This window comes from Oncorhynchus clarkii, chromosome 16 (assembly GCF_045791955.1).
Source record: "Oncorhynchus clarkii lewisi isolate Uvic-CL-2024 chromosome 16, UVic_Ocla_1.0, whole genome shotgun sequence".
NCBI classification, from domain to species: Eukaryota; Metazoa; Chordata; class Actinopteri; order Salmoniformes; family Salmonidae; genus Oncorhynchus; species Oncorhynchus clarkii.
In genome coordinates this window covers 22,413,757-22,431,792 of record NC_092162.1, presented here as the reverse complement: position 1 = coordinate 22,431,792, position 18,036 = coordinate 22,413,757, and the positions used below count along the sequence as shown (strand labels likewise).

At 43.5% G+C, this 18,036-nt stretch overlaps 1 protein-coding gene across 1 annotated transcript in view; it reads left to right on the top strand.

Moving 5' to 3' along the window:
• The window catches only part of LOC139367522 (gap junction gamma-1 protein-like), a 43,757-nt gene extending 26,567 nt beyond the window's left edge, over positions 1 to 17,190 (top strand). The window contains exon 3 of the mRNA XM_071105767.1: positions 13,904 to 17,190. Coding sequence (XP_070961868.1) covers positions 13,973 to 15,394 — 1,422 coding nt within the window. The 5' untranslated portion in view covers positions 13,904 to 13,972 and the 3' untranslated portion in view covers positions 15,395 to 17,190. The remainder of the gene's footprint in view (positions 1 to 13,903) is intronic.
• The last annotated feature ends 846 nt before the right edge of the window (positions 17,191 to 18,036 follow it).

The window sequence follows — 18,036 nt, the reverse complement described above, 5'->3', positions numbered from 1 at the left end:
CCATGAATGTGTGTATGAATGCATGGAAGCCTGTGTGTGTGTGTGTGTGTGTGTGTGTGTGTGTGGTTATCCATTGCCTGCTAGTTGCTCAGAGCATCGTGGCGAGGTCGAGGACACAGCCCTGGATTCTCTTCCTCCTTTACCATGCAGACACATTCCATTTCTCTCCTCTGCCCTCCCTTGCCCTCCCTCTCATTATCCTCCATCCTTTCTCTGTTTCTCTCACACTCTCTTTCTCTCCCTTGTGATGTCGTCACTCGTTCTTGTTTTGCCTGTATGGGAAGGAACAAAGTCCTTGACTCTTGATTCAGGCGACTTTGGTCTCTGATGATTATCATGATCGTGATGATGTGTGTTGTCATCTGTCTTGCCTGTTGTGTTGTCACGCTTGCCACTGGCACAGCATTTTGCTTATGCACCAAAACGTGGTCTCGTGTCCTTGTAGATACCCATTCTGTCCTCACCCATCTATCCACACCCTATGGTATGGTTTGGTTCGTTATGATGTTGTGTCACCAATTGGGTACAGTCCCTGGAGGCAATCCAAGCCTCACTGCCCATATCTCTGTGCACACACCTAAGGCTGCTACTGGCATGTCTACCTTCCCCTCTCCCACTGCAACATACAAACACACATCATAGGGGTGTACTCAGGACATGAAGTCAGATATCATTCTCCCCACACTTTGTATCACACCTGTGTACCTAAGGGCCCCATCTGTATATTTTGTCTGAGATGCCTCTTTCATAACTCATCCCACAGGATTAACACAACACTAGAGACTTTATCCAGATAAAGGTTCTTCCCATATATTTTTTTATCACACCTACCATGGTACAAGTTAACTGGCGTCTCGGGGCGATATGTACTGAAAAGTTATTACCAACTCTTTTGACAGACACCTTCATATTCCAGTCCTGAGAGAACCTCCTTTGCGATTTCTCCTGCACCTGAACACAGAGGGTTACACAACATTAAGGTGTTGACTCAGGCATCAGTGTCCTCATCTTTTTAACACACCTGCACTCCCTAGCCCTGAGGTCCCCCTATTTGCCCTTCCTTTCCACAGTAGCTAATCTCTCCACACACTCAGGTTTCACACACGCAGGGCATGCAAGGGCATCCAGCTTCTATTTGCTCGTATTTGCTCTGATTACTTAAAGGGTAGGTGAGTAACTGTACCTGGATAGAAAGGGAGAGGATGAAAAATACAGAGAGAAAAGTGATAGGTCCCACTACCATTGGTCACCACTTATCTGCAACCAGTCTCTCAATTCATCCACTCCCCCTGATCCTAGTGCCTTTTACTACCAGCTGTAACACTAATACTATACTATAGTGACACTAACACTAAACAGTAGCACTGGAACACTCAGTAACAGTTAAAAACAACTTTGTGTACCTCAGGGTTCTGTGCTTGCCCCCCTCTTTTTGTTATTGCAAATGGATCCCTAGGCTGTGTGATTTGTTATTGCAGCTTCTCTCGTCAATATTATGCTGATGTTGTCCAACTCTCTCTCCTTGCCGCAATCTGACAAATGTATTGCCTTTGCATTGGGGCATGCCTCAGTGATGCCAATTTGGCATGTCAAACTCAAAACTAATATGCTCCTACCTCCCAGCCAAGTCCTCACTTCCCCAATATCTTTCCATGACCCCTAACAACACTATTGCATGCAATGCAAAAATATACTTTAAAAAAATATAAACACAACATCTAGTGTTGGTACCATGTTTCATGAGCTGAAATAAAACATCCCAGAAATGTTACATATGCACAAAAAGCTTATTTCTCTCAAATGTTGTGCACAAATTTGTTTACATCCCTGTTATTGAGTATTTCTCCTTTGCCAAGACAAGCCATCCACTTGACAGGAAGCTGATTAAACAGCACAACCATTGCACAGGTGCACCATGTGCTGGGGACAATAAAAGGCCACTCTAAAATGCGCAGCTATGTCACACAACACAATGCCACAGATGTCTCAAGTTTTGAGGGAGCGTGCAATTGGCATGATGACTGCAGGAATGTCCACCAGAGCTATTGCCAGATAATTTAATGTTAATTTCTCTACCATAAGCCACCTCCAACGTCATTTCAGAGAATTTGTCAGTACGTCCAACCAGCCTTACAACCGCAGACCACGTGTAACCACGCTAGCCCAGGACCTCCACATCCGGCTTGTTTACCTCCGGGATCGTCTTGAGACCAGCCACCCGGGCAGCTAATGAAACTGAAGAGTATTTCTGTCTGTAATAAAGCCCTTTTGTGGGGAAAAAAAACTAATTTGGATTGGCTGGGCCTGGTTTCCCAGTGGGTGGGTCTGGCTCCCAAGTGGGTGGGCCTATGCCCTCCTGTGCCCCTGCCCCAGTCATGTGAAATCCATAGATTAGGGCCTAATGAATTTATTTAAATTGACTGGTTTCCTTATATGAACTGTAACTCAGTAGAAATCATTGAAATGGTTGCATATTGCATTTATATTTTTGTTCAGTATATATTTACTGTACTTGCTGGTCTTGAACGAAATGGTCTTGTCAAAAGGCTTTGTCAGCTTCAGACAACTATTCCTCTGCAGACCACAATCCACAAATGACCTGTTTGTTTCCAAGTAGTTACCATTTGAATTCCTTGAATCCAGTTATTTACTGTTTAAATTGCTGCACTGACATCTACACTGTTGCTTAAATACCCCTTTTATTTGGAGTTATTTTGCAAATCACCTTGAAGGACAAAGTCTGATCGAGTTAAAGGATCACCTGAGTGCTTTACATTAGAATAGTAACATAAGAAACTGTAATGTTTTTACTTCACCGAGGTTGAGTGGTGAGGTGATGAACTTGAGAACGATGCCTTTGTAAACAAGCAGATCAGCTGGCCCAGACATTTTGCTGAAACCTTCTAGGCAAGCGGCGCGCTCAATATTTCACCAGTCCAGCTCAGGTTTGAATCGCTCTAATTGGTTGTTAGCGGGATGAAGTGTCTGCAGATTTGAAGCTGCATTAAACCACTACATAGACAGTTAGACACTCAGGGAAATGAATGTAGTTGAAGAAATGGAGAAGCATGTTGGGTGTGTGAAGCTCTGGGGAGCCTTTTGGCAGAACCGGTAGCCATGGTGAAGGTGACAAGTCTGGTCGTCAAGTTCATTTCTCTCTCCTTCGTAATTCCTCCAGATTTTAGGCCTATTCCTCCTGTCCTTCATTCTGCCTCGCATGGTTTATTGTCTTAAAGGTGCTCTGTGTAACAATTCATAGTGATCATTTTGATTTCCTCATGGTTTTTTAAGAATAGCCTCCGGCTTGGAAATACCTGAAATATCATAAAAGCCTATTACCAGAGTGCGAATTATACTGTGACATTCGGGAGGTCTCGTATTTTTTACACGTGACCTATGCAGGTGCAAAAAAAAATGTAGTAAAAATATAATTTAACAGTAAAAAATGTGGCATGACTAAGGCATGTTTTCATGTTATTGTCAAACAATCACTGCAAAACATAGGGTACCTGCATTTGCTTGTCCACTCCAAAATAATTCCAGCATCCAAACAGTGAACCTGCTTCATTTGATGAATGGAAAGAAGACATCTGTTACAAAACACCCCAAAAAAGTGTAATGACATTCGGCGATTGTCATTGGGTCTGCACTTTTGTAGCCTGAATTCATTGAGGTGTCTTGCTTACAAAAGGACCTTTTTTTTGTAGAAAGAAAAGTTTGGACACCTGAAAAGGTCCTGAAATACCGGATGTGCATCCACATGAAGAAGAAAAAATGTCAATCATGAAACAGATGTGAGGGTATTTTGATTTTGTTTAATTTGGAATACCCTTTTTATATTTACCACTGTAGCAGTACAAACTGCATTTTAAGCAAATAGGGGAATAGTTCAATTAGCATTATTTAAAGACCCCCCCCCCCCCCTCCCCCCAAAAGTGTGACTTTGTTGCATTTAGGGGGACTCATGTCTCATTCAGGGGGGTCTGTAATTCGCACTCTGCCTATTACTTTCTCACCGTATAATTTTTTTTCAACAAAAGATATCTGTTGCAGTGACGTGAAGTACAGGGTCTTGTTTACGCTTTGTTTTCAACCTCCAACAACAAACACCAATCCTGAAGCAGAAAGACACTGCTGTTTGTATACACTGAAGTTGGCCAGGGCGGCCAGTCGCTGTACATAAGAAACTTTATAGCTTCCAACAGCATTCCAAAAAATGTACAGCCTATACAGTTTACTACTGTAGATATATCGTTGACATTTAGGGTTATTTACAAGTGTAATTGATAAACAGAGCAACTTTAGCATCCCTTTCATGAAGCCATTTTTGTTCTCTCTCAAAATCTCTATTTTTTTGGGGGATGTTAAATGGCTATGATCCCTAATTGATGTCACTTGTTAAGTCCACTTCAATCAGTGTAGCTGAAGGGGAGGAGACCGGTTAAAGAAGGACTTTTAAGCCTTGAGACAGTCGGATTGTGTATGTGTGCCATTTAGAGGGGAAATGGGCAAGACGGGTGCCAGGAGCACCGGTTTGTGTGAAGAACTGCAACATTGCTGGGTTTTTCATGCTCAATAGTTTCCCGTGTGTATCAAGAATGGTCCACCACCCAAAGGACATCCAGCCGACTTGACACAAGCGTGGGAAACATTGGCGTCAACACGGGCCAGCATCCCTGTGGAACGCTTTCGACGCCTTGTAGAGTCCACGCCCTGGCAAATTGAGGATGTTCTGAGGGCAAAAGAAGAGGAGGGCTGCAACTCAATATCAGGAAGGTGTTCCTAGTGTTTGGCATACCTAGTGTATATGTATCTCTCTATTTATGGATAACTTACATTCTCGGGAATAGGGATGAGAGTGACAAGAGAAATATATTCTCAATGGCGCTCGTTTTCCAAATGGATTTGCCTTTGTCCAAGTGAGCACACAGTGGGGAAGATGTTGTGTTCAGCTTCAGAAATCACAATGTCACATTCCTGCTAGAACACCTGAGGCAAGGAGGAGGCTAACCTGCTGGGGCCTCGCAAGATAACATACAGTACACCTTTCATTTCTGAGTTTACTGAAACTCCAGTAATAGCAGTGCCCCAACCCCCTCTTTCAGGTCTTGATATGATTCAGCCTGCCCAAGGGTCCATTTGTCTATATCCATTCTTATGGATCTGAGCCCAGCAGCCTGAGGTCTTACAAACTAAAGGTTATTTAGATTAGATTTATGTGCCAATTTTTGGGGGGGATTTATTATGGAGAAAAAAAGTTTCAACATGATTTCTAAGAACTTTTTTGCTATTGATGTTAGGATAAGTTACTATCTTTCAACAATGTTCTTTGACATGGTCTTGGCTTTCTCCTGGTGAGCCAGAGTTGTTAAGTCATGTTTCAAACTGCTCTATTAATCCAAACCCTGTCAACATTAAGACTACAGAAGACTGGTGGCAGGCTTCGACTGTAACTGTTTGATTGACACTAGTCTGATATGAATTAAAGGCTGGTTTGTATGTGCATATGTGCATCCCTGCATTTCCCTGTTCGCGCACATGTGTGTGTTTTGATGATTGTGTGCTCTTGTGTGTTAACACAACAAATGTGTTCCAGATCACAACTGGGAAGGCATTTCTGGAGGCATCAAGTGTTAAATATGAAATTCTGTTGGGTGCCTGTTTTCAAAACTTCTGAATTTAGGTCTTATTCTCGTCCATATATTTTAGACCATAAAAAGCCACGTTGGGCAGCTGACTACGGTTCTGTTTTTTTCTACAGACAACATCATCCATAAAAACACTCTGATGTGCAGATCAGAAGGCTCAATTTATATAGTGTGCTTTAGTCCAGAAATTCCTCCCGACGAAGACACTTCGGCATTTTTTGAAATACTCATCTTATCATTGTCTAACGTCAGATGGCGTCACTCCTGGTACCTAAATTGATGACATATGTCGAGTGGAGACCATTAAACTAGGTGAAGAAGAAGAATATTAATTTCAGTCAGTCCTGATGAGCCCTTCCCAGCTTGCTAGATTATGCTGGCAACAACAGCAGCATGGCGCTAGCTAAAACATGTTATTTTGATGGGTGAGGGAGAAATAACTTGTAGTATTGGTCAGCATCTGGATGTCACTGTGACATGCCAATTAGCTAACATTACGATAAGCTGGTGCGAATGACCAGTGCAATGGTGTTTCATTGAGGTGCTGCTTGCCGATGTGAGTCGCTTCCCACGGTGCAGCTGTATCACATGTCAGCGGCAGTAGCTTCCGTAAGTAACGCGGCCAATTTGTTCCATCCCCACTTGCTTTTATTTTGAGTAAGATAGCTCTCGGCAGCCTACATGAGAAATCATGTGTAATGCTGGTAGTAACCATCTGGATGTCACCGTGATACAGTCTAAGGCTCAATGGGGAGAGTTTGCTCTGCAAGTCGGCCATACAACAACACGGGGGCAGTGTTCTTCCTCCCGCCTACCGAGCACTGTTTTCTGGTAAAGCGAGGGAAGTAGCTAGCTAGTGTAGCCAATATCAGGCCAGGGTGACAGCTAAACCATATTGTAGTGATTTTCACCGACAATAACTACGGCAGTAACATATCCATTTTTGTAAAAAAACAACAACAATAATCCAGGCTGTATCACAACCAGCCCATGATTGGGAGTCCCATTGGGTGGCACACAATTGGCCCAGCGTCGTCCGGGTTTGGCCGGTGTAGGCTGGCATTGTAAATAAGAATTTGTTCTTAACTGACTTGCCTAGTTAAATAAACGGAATAATAACACTTTCCCTAGTCCAAACTTTGTAAGACAGGTTTCAAGTTCTCGTTGAAGTTTCTAGCCACACGCATAGCCTACTAACGAGCCTTAACGGGCTCATCAGGACGATTGACTGAACTGAATGTGTTCGTCTCCATTCGACTCTCGCTGCGTGACATACACTACACGACCAAAAGTATGTGGACACTTGCTTGTTGAACATCTCATTCCAAAATCATGGGCATTAATATGGAGTTTTTCCCCTCATTTACTGCTATAACAGAGTCCACTCTTCTGGGAAGGCTTTTCACTAGATGTTGGAACATTGCTACAGGGACTTCCTTCCATTCAGCCACAAGAGCATCACTGAGGTCGGGCACGGATGATGGGCGATTAGGCCTGGCTCATCCCAAAGGTGTTCGATGGGGTTGAGATCAGGGCTCTGTTCAGGCCAGTCAAGTTCTTCCACATTGATCTCGATAAACCATTTCTGTATGGGTCTCGCTTTGTGCACGGGGGCATTGTCATGCTGAAACAGGAAAGGGCTTTCCCCAAACGTTTTCCCCAAGTTGAAAGAACAGAATCGTCTAGAATGTCATTGTATGCAGCAGCATTAAAATTTCCCTTCACTGGAACTAAGGGGCCTAGCCCAAACCATGAAAAACAGCCCCAGACCATTATTCCTCCTCCACCAAACTTTACAGTTTGCACTATGCATTTGGGCAGATAGCATTCTCCTGGCATCTGCCAAACGCCGATTAGTCCGTCAGACTGCCAGATGGTGAGGCATGATTCATCACTCCAGATAACGCGTTTCCACTGCTCCAGAGTCCAATAGCGTCGAGCTTTACACCACTCCAGTCAACACTTGGCATTGCGATCTTAGGCTGCTCGGCCATGGAAACCCATTTCATGAAGCTCCCGACGAACAGTTATTGTGCTGATGTTGCATCCAGAGGCAGTTTGGAACTCTGTAGTGAGTGTTGCACCCAAGGAAAGACAATTTATATGTGCTACGCACTTCAGCACTCTGCGGTCCCGTTCTGTGAGCTTGTGTGGCCTACCACTTCGCGGCTGAGCCGTTCTTGCTACTAGATGTTTCCACTTCACAATAACAGCACTTACAGTTGACTGAGGCAGCTCTAGCAGGGCAGAAATTTTACAAACTGACTTGTTGGAAAGGTAGCATCCTATGACGGTACCACGTTGAATGTCACTGAGCTCTTCAGTAAGGCCATTCTACTGCCAATATTTGTCTATTGAGATTTCATGGTTGTGTGCTTGATTTTATACACCTGTTGTGTGGCTGAAATAGCCAAATACTCTAATTTGAATGGGTGTCCACATACTTTTGTATATATCATGTACGTCATCAATTTGGGCACACGGATGTGGAACTCATCCTAAAGTGTTAGGATTCACAAGCATCCGACATTCAAAAATGAAAATGGTTCTTATTTTATGATATCACTGCGCTCTCACATGACTCTCCCTGAAATAGGCAGAATAACTAGTTAAATTGTTACCAATGTTGCAACAGTGATTTGAGAAAAAACTAACAAAGTGGTGTATTTCTCCTGCAAAAATTATGTGCAAGGACGTCGGTCACCACTTCATCAGGTGCTTAGCTTACTATTGTAGCTAGCTTACTGACATAGCTAATGTTAGTTAGCTAGCTCTACCTGCTGCTTTAGCTTGCTGCTTATACTGTTTAAGTATAAGGAGGCTACTGCAATGACTTGCAGCAGAACAGCTGCTTCATGAAAACTCATAATAATGTTAGCAGCACTACTACAGTAGCTTGCTAGCTGGCTTTTAAGTAGGTAGCTGGTTCCCGGTTAACAGCATCGTTTCAGTGACTGGCTCAGTAGCAAGCTAATGTTAAACAAATGTATGCTAGCTTTTGTGCACATTGTCAAACTTCAGAAATACTGCTCATTGAAGCACACAACTTCTTAGCTAGATGTAAAATGGTGCGACTAAGACTTCCCTAACCAAAACACGGCAAAATTATTTATAGATGTATTGTAAAGTGGTCAGATGAAGCAGATGCTTAACTACAGGACTGTTTTGCTAGCACAGACTGGAATATGTTCCGGGATTCCTCCGATGGCATTGAGGAGTACGCCACATCAGTCACTGGCTTTATCAATAACTGCATCGAGGACGTTATCTCCACAGTGACTGTATGTACATACCCCAAGCAGAAGCCATGGATTACAGACAACATTCGCACTGAGCTAAAGGGTAGAGCTGCCGCTTTCAAGGAGCGGGACTCTAACCCGGAAGCTTATAAGAAATCCCGCTATGTCCTCCGACGAACCATCAAACAGGCAAAGCGTCAATACAGGACTAAGATCGAATCGTACAACACCAACTCTTGACGCTCGTCGGATGTGGCAGTGCTTCTAAACTATTACAGACTACAAAGGGAAGCACAGCCGAGAGCTCAGTGACACGAGCCTACCAGGCAAGCTAAATATCTTCTATGCTCGCTTCGAGGCAAGTAACGCTGAAACATGCATGAGAGCATCAGCTGTTCCGGACGACTGTGACCACGCTCTCCGCAGACGATGTGAGTAAGACCTTTAAACAGGTCAACATTCACAAGGCTACTGGGCCAGACGGATTACCAGGACGTGTACTCCGAGCATGCGCTGACCAACTGGCAAGTGTCTTCACTGACATTTTAACCTCTCCCTGTCCGAGTCTGTAATACCAACATGTTTCAAGCAGACCACCATAGTAACCTGCCTAAATGAGTACCGACCCGTAGCACTCATGTCTGTAGCCATGAAATGCTTTGAAAGGCTGGTCATGGCTCACATCAACACCATTATCCCAGAAACCATAGACCCACTCCAATTTGCATACCGCACCAACAGATTCACAGATGATGCAATCTCTATTGCACTCCACACTGCCCTTTCCCACCTGGACAAAAGGAACAGCTATGTGAGTTTGCTATTCATTAACTAAAGCTCAGCGTTCAACACCATAGTGCCCTCAAAGCTCATCAATAAGCTAATCACTCTGCGACTAAACACCTCCCTCTGCAACTGGATTCTGGACTTCCTGATGGGCCTTTTCTTGCCATAATATGGACTTGGTTAATTGAAATGCATTCCAGGTGACTACCTCATGAACCTGGTTGAGAGAATACCAAGAGTGTGCAAAGCTGTCATCAAGGCAAAGGGTGACTACTATGAAGAATCTGAAATATAAAATATATTTTGATTTATTTAACACTTTTTTGGTTACTACATGATTCCATATGTGTTATTTCATAGTTTTGATTGTCTTCACTATTTTTTTACAATGTAGAAAATAGAAAAAATTAAGAAAAACTCTTGAATGAGTAGGTGTGTCCAAACCTTTGACTGGTACTGTATATTTTTAGCAAACGAGCGAGCAGTGGCACGAATGAGTGCAAAGAGCTCACAGCCACCTCTTGCTCCTCATCATCTCCCTACAGTGCAGTGGCACACATTACTCATATTTAAGATGGTGTCAACATAATTACATTTTCATTAGTCCTTTCAAAAGTCAGCAGAAGTGATCTTCTCATAGTCGTTCGGAGTCTAAAATAATCCTAGGGGAAACACTGGTGTATGCTTGTGGAAAGGAGTAGGTGTGTGTACATACATTTTAGCGGAATGGAATTTCTCTTTATGATTCAGAGGGGCGGACTGTGCATTTTTCCACATGGCCATGACATATGGTGTGCACTCCGCCCTGGGTAATTGTAAGCATGTGTCTATAATGGAAAGGTGCACAATATGCTGCCCCTGTCTTTCGGTTGGTGGTGGGGGGGGGACAGTTGAAAAATGTGGGGCTCCAACGTAGCCTGCAGCACATGCACGCACACACATATACAGAAGAGAACAAAGTGCCAAATCCATCACCACCCTGTCTGGACGCCATACGGGGGGATATGTTCCAGGATTGTTTGTCTTTGTTCTCCGTTTTTATCTCATATCCTTATTTGTAGTGGAAAATTCTGATCCAACCCAACTCACTGAAAAGGTACTGAATTTCACATCACCTGGATGACCACTGTTTCATATGTTTACCTCTGAACACTTCACTTGTGGCAACTAGGACTGTGAGTTTACACGAAGTTGGGATCCTTAACGTTAAGAACACTCCCCCCACTTCATTTAAATTCAGTTCAGTCATCACAAAACATTATTTTTCGTCTTATAGCTGATAGGCTATAAAAGCCTGGGGAAGTTGTGTAATTCAAATAAAAACCACAGAAGAAGAGGTGAACTTTAGGCTACTTGGTGAATTTGCAAGACAAGACATTGCGAAATGCAGATGACCAAAACATATTAGCGCACTTGTGCATGCTTCTGCCTTTCTCTCGTGCTGGACTGCCTTCTCAGTCTCTACATTAATGATGCAAGTATGTGTTCAGTCTTCTGTCTGTTGCAGTCTTGCGAGCACGGGGCAGGCAGTCTCATATAAAATTACAGTAGGCTACCGGTATCGATTAAGCTTATAATGGAATGTGGCCTCTTGAAAGCACCTCGGCTACGGCATGTTTGTCTGTCTGTGAAGGTAGGCTACTCTTAAGCAATAAGGCCCGAGGGGGTGTGGTATATGGCCAACATACCACGGCTAAGGGCTGTTCTTCTGCACGACGCATTGCGGAGTGCCTGGACACAGCTCTTAGCCGTGGTATATTGGCCATATACCACACCCCCCGTGCCTTACTGCTATTATAAACTGGTTACCAATGTAATTAGAGCAGTAAAAATACATGTTTTGTCATGCCTGTGGTATACGTGGTCTGATATACCACGGCTGTCAGCCAATCAGCATTCAGGGCTCAAACCACCCAATTTAATAATACGTTTTTTAAAACGCTGCCGACACAACCATTTCTGGCAGCCTGGTTTCACAGACGTAACATAGTAACACTCAAATTAGTATGATACTGTATGTTACATTTGGTATGGTTACTTAAGGCAAAAACAAAAGTAGGGTGGATGGTCGGAGTGGGGCATATAACGCAAACGTCTAGCAACCCAAAGGTTGCAAGTTTGAGTCTCATCACCGATAACTTTAGCATTTTAGCTAATTAGCAACTTTTCAACTACTTCCCACATGTAAGCTAACCCTTCCCATAAACCTAACCTTAACCCTTTTAGCTAACCTTTCCCCTAATCCTAACATTAACCCTTCCCCTAACAACCCTTTAAGCTAACTCCTAACCTTAACCCCTAGCCTAGCTAACCTTACCCAGCTACCTAAAGTTAGCCACCTAGCTAGAATTGGTAATATATCATAGATTTAGGAAATTCCTATCATACAGTACGTTTTGCAAATTCATAACATATTGTACATTTAGCGAATTCATAAAATATAATTTTAATTGTAATTTGTAAGATATCATACGAAATGGGTGATGGACAAATTAATATACCATACCATACGAAACGTAACATATACGTAACTCATACTAAATGGAGCATCTCGGATTGACGTACATAATAATACAAAATGCTCTGAGAACAGGTTGTCTTTAGTGATATGAAAGGACAGTTTACATGTCTGTAAAGAAATGCTGCTTCTGAACTGGAACTAAAGTCCATCACTAGGCAACCAGAACTGTCAGTCAAATAGTCTCGAGTTTCTAGCAGCATGCTTGGCTGTTGCCTTCACTCAGACCACTCTCTCCTAAAAAAAGTACTTTAAAGTTTTTTTTAAATACAGTGACCTACCAAGACGTTTAGTAGAAATAACCATACCATAAAAACTGCATTAAAAAACAACACAGCAGCACATCAATCAGTGATGTTTATTGTTGTCAGGCAAAAAATACAGAACATTTTAGGCAGAATTCTACTGTCTGAAAAGGTGCCTGATCCAGCACTTTTTGTAATTGTCTGAAAAGTTATACATTCTTGCTAATGACATATTACTGTAGCTGCGTTCTATGTCTGTAAAGGGTTACGGTAGATATAACTTCACTGCACGGCACTAGCAGTCATCAGTAGCTTTCAGGCCAGGGGTACAATGTATGAATTTATGGTTGGGTCAGAATCAACATTTTAATCATTGGTCAGTACGAAGAATTAACTAAAACCAAAAGTCCAAATCCCTATCTCCATCCATGGCTAATATAGGAAAGGGACAATTTTAGCTACCTAGCTAGTCACCGGAGGACAACGAGATGCAACAATTCAAGTTGTTTCTGTCAATGATGTATTGCTCTTGACGTGATGTGATGTGATTGGAGTGAAGCCAAATCCTAACGGGCTTCCCTTGAACCTTTTTTGGTGCACCAGGACCATTCACAGTTGAGCTCACTCAGTTTAGCTCAATGCTGATTGGCTATTATTATTTTAAATATCAAGGGAGACCAAAAATGCTCACTGGATTCCCTTGCATGCAACGCCACGGGCGGCAACAATGTCATACTCTTTTTGACCAAACAGCATCAGTTATATGGCCTACGCATACAGAGACCGGGGAGGTGCTGTTTCACTCGCTTTTTCCGGTAAGATACATTCAGCCTCTTGCGAATTGAAGGAAAATTATGAAACACAGGGATACGATAGATAAATTATTGTATGTTTTAGTATTTTTTGGTTATTGGTCCATTTTTTGAAGCCTGGCTTCCATATATACATACATATATAATAGGGCCATTTTTCTGGATTGTAAATTGACGTGGAATTTTATGATTTTTTTACCTTAGCGTTTTAACAGAAAACTGATGCAAAATTGTCCATGACCACATCCCTAGTGGCAACACCTGTGGCCTGTCAATGTATTTTACATAAATGCTATCCCATCACACCTTATTCCACAAGGCTGATACCTCTCTGAATACTTCACTTGTGCAACACCTGTGGCCTGTCAATGTTCTGTATTTGACATAATGCTATCCCATCGCACCTTATGCCACATGAGGCTGATATGAAAGGAGTAATAGCTTTTGTTGTCCTGATCTTGAATTGCTTTCATGTGTCAATCAATTGTATTTATGGACTGTGTGTGTGTGTGTGTGTGTGTGTGTGTGTGTGTGTGTGTGTGTGTGTGTGTGTGTGTGTGTGTGTGTGTGTGTGTGTGTGTGTGTGCCCGCTATTAACCTGAGCACTATATAAGCACCTGACCCTCCCACCCCCCCCCCTCCTTTTCTACCACAGACGGCAGTGTGTGAGAAGTGAGGAGGAGGGAGGTTCCTCTCTCTCTCTGTCGCCCAGACTCCCATCACAATGAGCTGGAGCTTCCTGACACGCCTGCTGGAGGAAATCCACAACCACTCTACATTCGTGGGCAAGATCTGGCTTACCGTGCTCATCGTCTTCCGCATCGTCCTTACCGCCGTGGGCGGCGAGTCCATCTACTACGACGAACAGAGCAAGTTCGTGTGCAACTCAGGCCAGCCGGGATGCGAGAACGTCTGCTATGATGCATTCGCACCGCTCTCACACGTCCGCTTCTGGGTCTTTCAGATCATCCTTGTGGCCACGCCGTCGCTCATGTACCTGGGCTATGCCGTCAACAAGATTGCCAGGCATGAGGAGAGAGCTGAGGGTGGAGGAGGGGGAGGAGGACTGTCCCAGCGCAAGCCTAGGAAGCTCTACCTCGGGGCCAGAAGGCAACACCGGGGCATGGAGGAGGCCGAGGATGACCAGGAGGAGGACCCCATGATCTATGAGGTTCCCGAGGTGGAGAGCGAGACGGGGGGAGGCGACGGGGGAGGAGGCAGGGGTGGCGGAGGAGCTGGAGGCGGCGGCTGCCAGGGTAAAGGCAAGGTGCGCCATGACGGACGCCAGCGCATCAAGGAGGACGGGCTGATGCGTATCTACGTGCTGCAGCTGCTGGCGCGTTCCATGCTAGAGGTGGCCTTTCTGGGGGGGCAGTACGCCCTCTACGGCCTGGCGGTGCCCTCCATCTACGTGTGCTCGGGCCGGCCGTGCCCGCACAGTGTGGACTGCTTTGTGTCACGCCCCACCGAGAAGACCATCTTCCTGCTCATCATGTATGCCGTGTCGCTGCTCTGCTTGGCGCTCAACGTGTGGGAGATGCTCCACCTGGGCGTTGGCACCATCTGTGACATCCTGCGCTCCCGTCGGAGACCGCTCTCCGAGGAGGACCTGTATGGCCTTGGGGGTGGCGGCGGTCCCGGGGGGCCGCCCACTTTCCGCGACGGAGGAGTAGTGGGGGGCGATGGTTACAGCAGCTACCCCTACTCCTGGAACGCCCCGTCAGCGCCGCCGGGCTACAACATCGCCGTCAAGCCCCCAACACTGATGGTGCCGACTGTGGCGCCCGATGGGCAGCTGCCCTTCACCGACCTCAGCAACGCCAAGATGGCGTGCCGACAGAACCGCGCCAACATCGCCCAGGAGGAGAGGCGGCAGTACGCCAGCAATGAGGATAACTTCCCATCGTCGGGTGGCGTGAGGGACGCTCGTGGCGCCCTCCAAAGGGAGATTCGGCAGGCGCAGGACCGGTTGGAGTCGGCCATCCAGGCCTACAGCCATGAACAGGGCCACAACAACCCCAGCAAGCCCCACCGTGATCGCAAGCACCGGCAAGCCTCCAAGCACACCTCCAGCAAAGCCGAAAGGGGAAACAGCAGCAATAGCAGCAGCAAGTCGGGTGACGGCAAGGGCTCCGAGTGGATTTGACATCTACAATAGATCAGCGGACTTAGTATATGCAGCGTTATCTTCTATAACACATTACGATATAGGAGTTATTGCTCCATTACTGAGTATATAGCTCCTACAGACACAACTGACGCTAGTGCCCCCTGGAGACAGGCTGAAATGAGTTTGTAACTTGAAGTTTGTAACATCACTAAATGCAAATGAGGTAATCAATGTCAGCTGTATCTGATGTTACAACTGTCAGCTGTACGTTGTTATGTTTTATAAGTAATTCTACGTTCAAAAGAAGGAGCAATATGCGAAAAGACACAGTAATTGAGAGTCCATTTATTTTCTTTTTAAATGTGTATCGGTATAAATATGCCATATGTCGGTGCTATGACTTTATCTTTGCTTTCACAAAGAAATGGGAGACTTCTAAGCTGCATTCTTAGAAGAACTATCTGAAGTGCCTTCTTACTACTCCCATGAAAAATATTGTGCGAGTAAAAAGTGTGCTTCCTTTGCCAAGCTGCTCACAAGATGGACGCTTGTATGTGAAATGTTTCCATAGTAAAGAGATTTTTGTGGGTCACGACTGGTACCAAGAACTGGAGTCAGAGGTTTTCTCTGTCTTTCTATCCACCTGTCTCTTTAATGGCTCTTGAGCTTCATCTGGTGGTCAAAACCATGAACAGTGCAGACATGACCACACCATATATTTTACTATGCGTTACTGCTTAAGATATGTTGTTTGAAATGTTTTAAAAAAAAATGTTTTTCAGTGTTGAGTGTTCCAGGACAAGACTTTGAGAGAACCCTTTAACCGTTGAAAGACCAGTCAGTATTTTACGAGGAACTATTTCATTGTTGCTCCATTGTATGTGTGAGGAATACTATTGCCATACTATAGAGAGCATACAGAGAAGGGAGAACATTTTGACAACAATTGTTTATATTTTCATAATGTGTACAAAATTGTTGTTCTGTTTTTATTGTGTTTGGGAGAGACAATTAAGCAGCACTTTGATTGGTTCAGTTACTGTATGTTTTTATATTAATGTTCTTTCATTTCCTCCGTTGATGACAATGTTCCACAGAAGAAGAAATACAATCTATGTTCAGTGTTGCTGAAGTTGTATGGAAAGGCTGCTTCAATGTATTGATTCAAGGGACATTACACACTCCAAAATCAAAAGGTTGTCAGATGATAAAATTGTTCATTTGATGTCCTCGTCCCAGGCCCATCTGTTTTTGTAGATGTCCAGTAGCTATTTGCCACAATCCCCAAAAAATGTCATTTCCAGATTTGCGGTGCTTATCTTTTCCATTTATTTTGGGCGTGGAATGTTTACTCATCTTGACATTAGGCTGCTTTTGTAGTTTGAAAACATGTCTATTTTTTGTATTATTTTGTAGTGGAATGTCCCTTTAATATGCTTTTACATTGACGTCAGGTCAATGTGTCATCTAGTCAGCCTAGTTTCCCTACTATCGATGGTTTGTGTTCGCCTGATGTTCTGGTACATCTCCAACCAGAGACAGTTGGTATCTTGGGGGTGAATGGGGTGGAGAAACAACTATCATTTGTAGTGACATCCATTTTGAGTGTGTGTGCCAAAACATACCACTTACATGTGGGTGGGAAATAAGAGAAGGACACCTGTCTTGGCTACTTAAAAAAAAAAAAAAAATGCTATATGTATATTTTATTTGCCTTTTTTCCTAATTCAAATGTTAAAGTGGAAAGATGAGAGCCCTTGCACTGTGCCAATATTTCCATTTTGGGAAATACTTTTGTGCAAAAAAAGAATGCATGTTCTGAATCATTTTTATAAAGGGAGTATGAATAAACACAAAGTTTCAAATGTTTAAGTATTTGTCTTTTGTGTTGTGTTTTTTTGTTGTTGAGTGGAATGAATTATCCTATTTACTTACTATTTCCCACCCTATGATAAATGTAAGCACAATTATTGTGAAGAGCTTGCATATGAAGTGAAAACAAGTGTTTTACCAATAAATTTATGAGGTCTCTGTGTTACACCAAAGATACTGGATATAATAACGAGATGCTTGTGTCTCTGCCCTAGCAATGGGATTTGTTGTCCACAGAGCAGAACGTTGGGCTATCAAGCTTCCGCCTATTCCTCTGGACGCGTGGATACATCTCGTTATTTGAATACTTTTTTTGAATATTCCATGAGGGGTGTTGATATCAACCGCCTGTATTCAATGGAGAGTGAGATGCTTGCTAGTCTTATGAATATGCATAGGCCATCTCAGGGACAACTCTAATATAGAATGTTTTTTCTGAAAGTAGCTGGGATGTCATGGGCATCACACTATCAGTACACTCATAACAACCTAAGCATTACGGAACTTGTATAAGATCAAATATGCATCACATATCAAAATAGTAATACATTTTTATCTTGACTAAACTCTCTCATTTCCCCCCACACAAAAAAACTTCTCACTTGCTTAATAATTAATGATCTGCTTAAAGTGAACAGATTTTGGGCGGATTAAACTCTCTTGCTTCGCCTCTTCCTCTCTGGTTACACTAACTACCACTATACCACTATAAAGATTATTCTTATTGTTATTATTAATTCTCCCATAAAAAATAACTAATGATGTAGTAAGATGAATTGATAAATGGTTCAAATGTATGATATGAC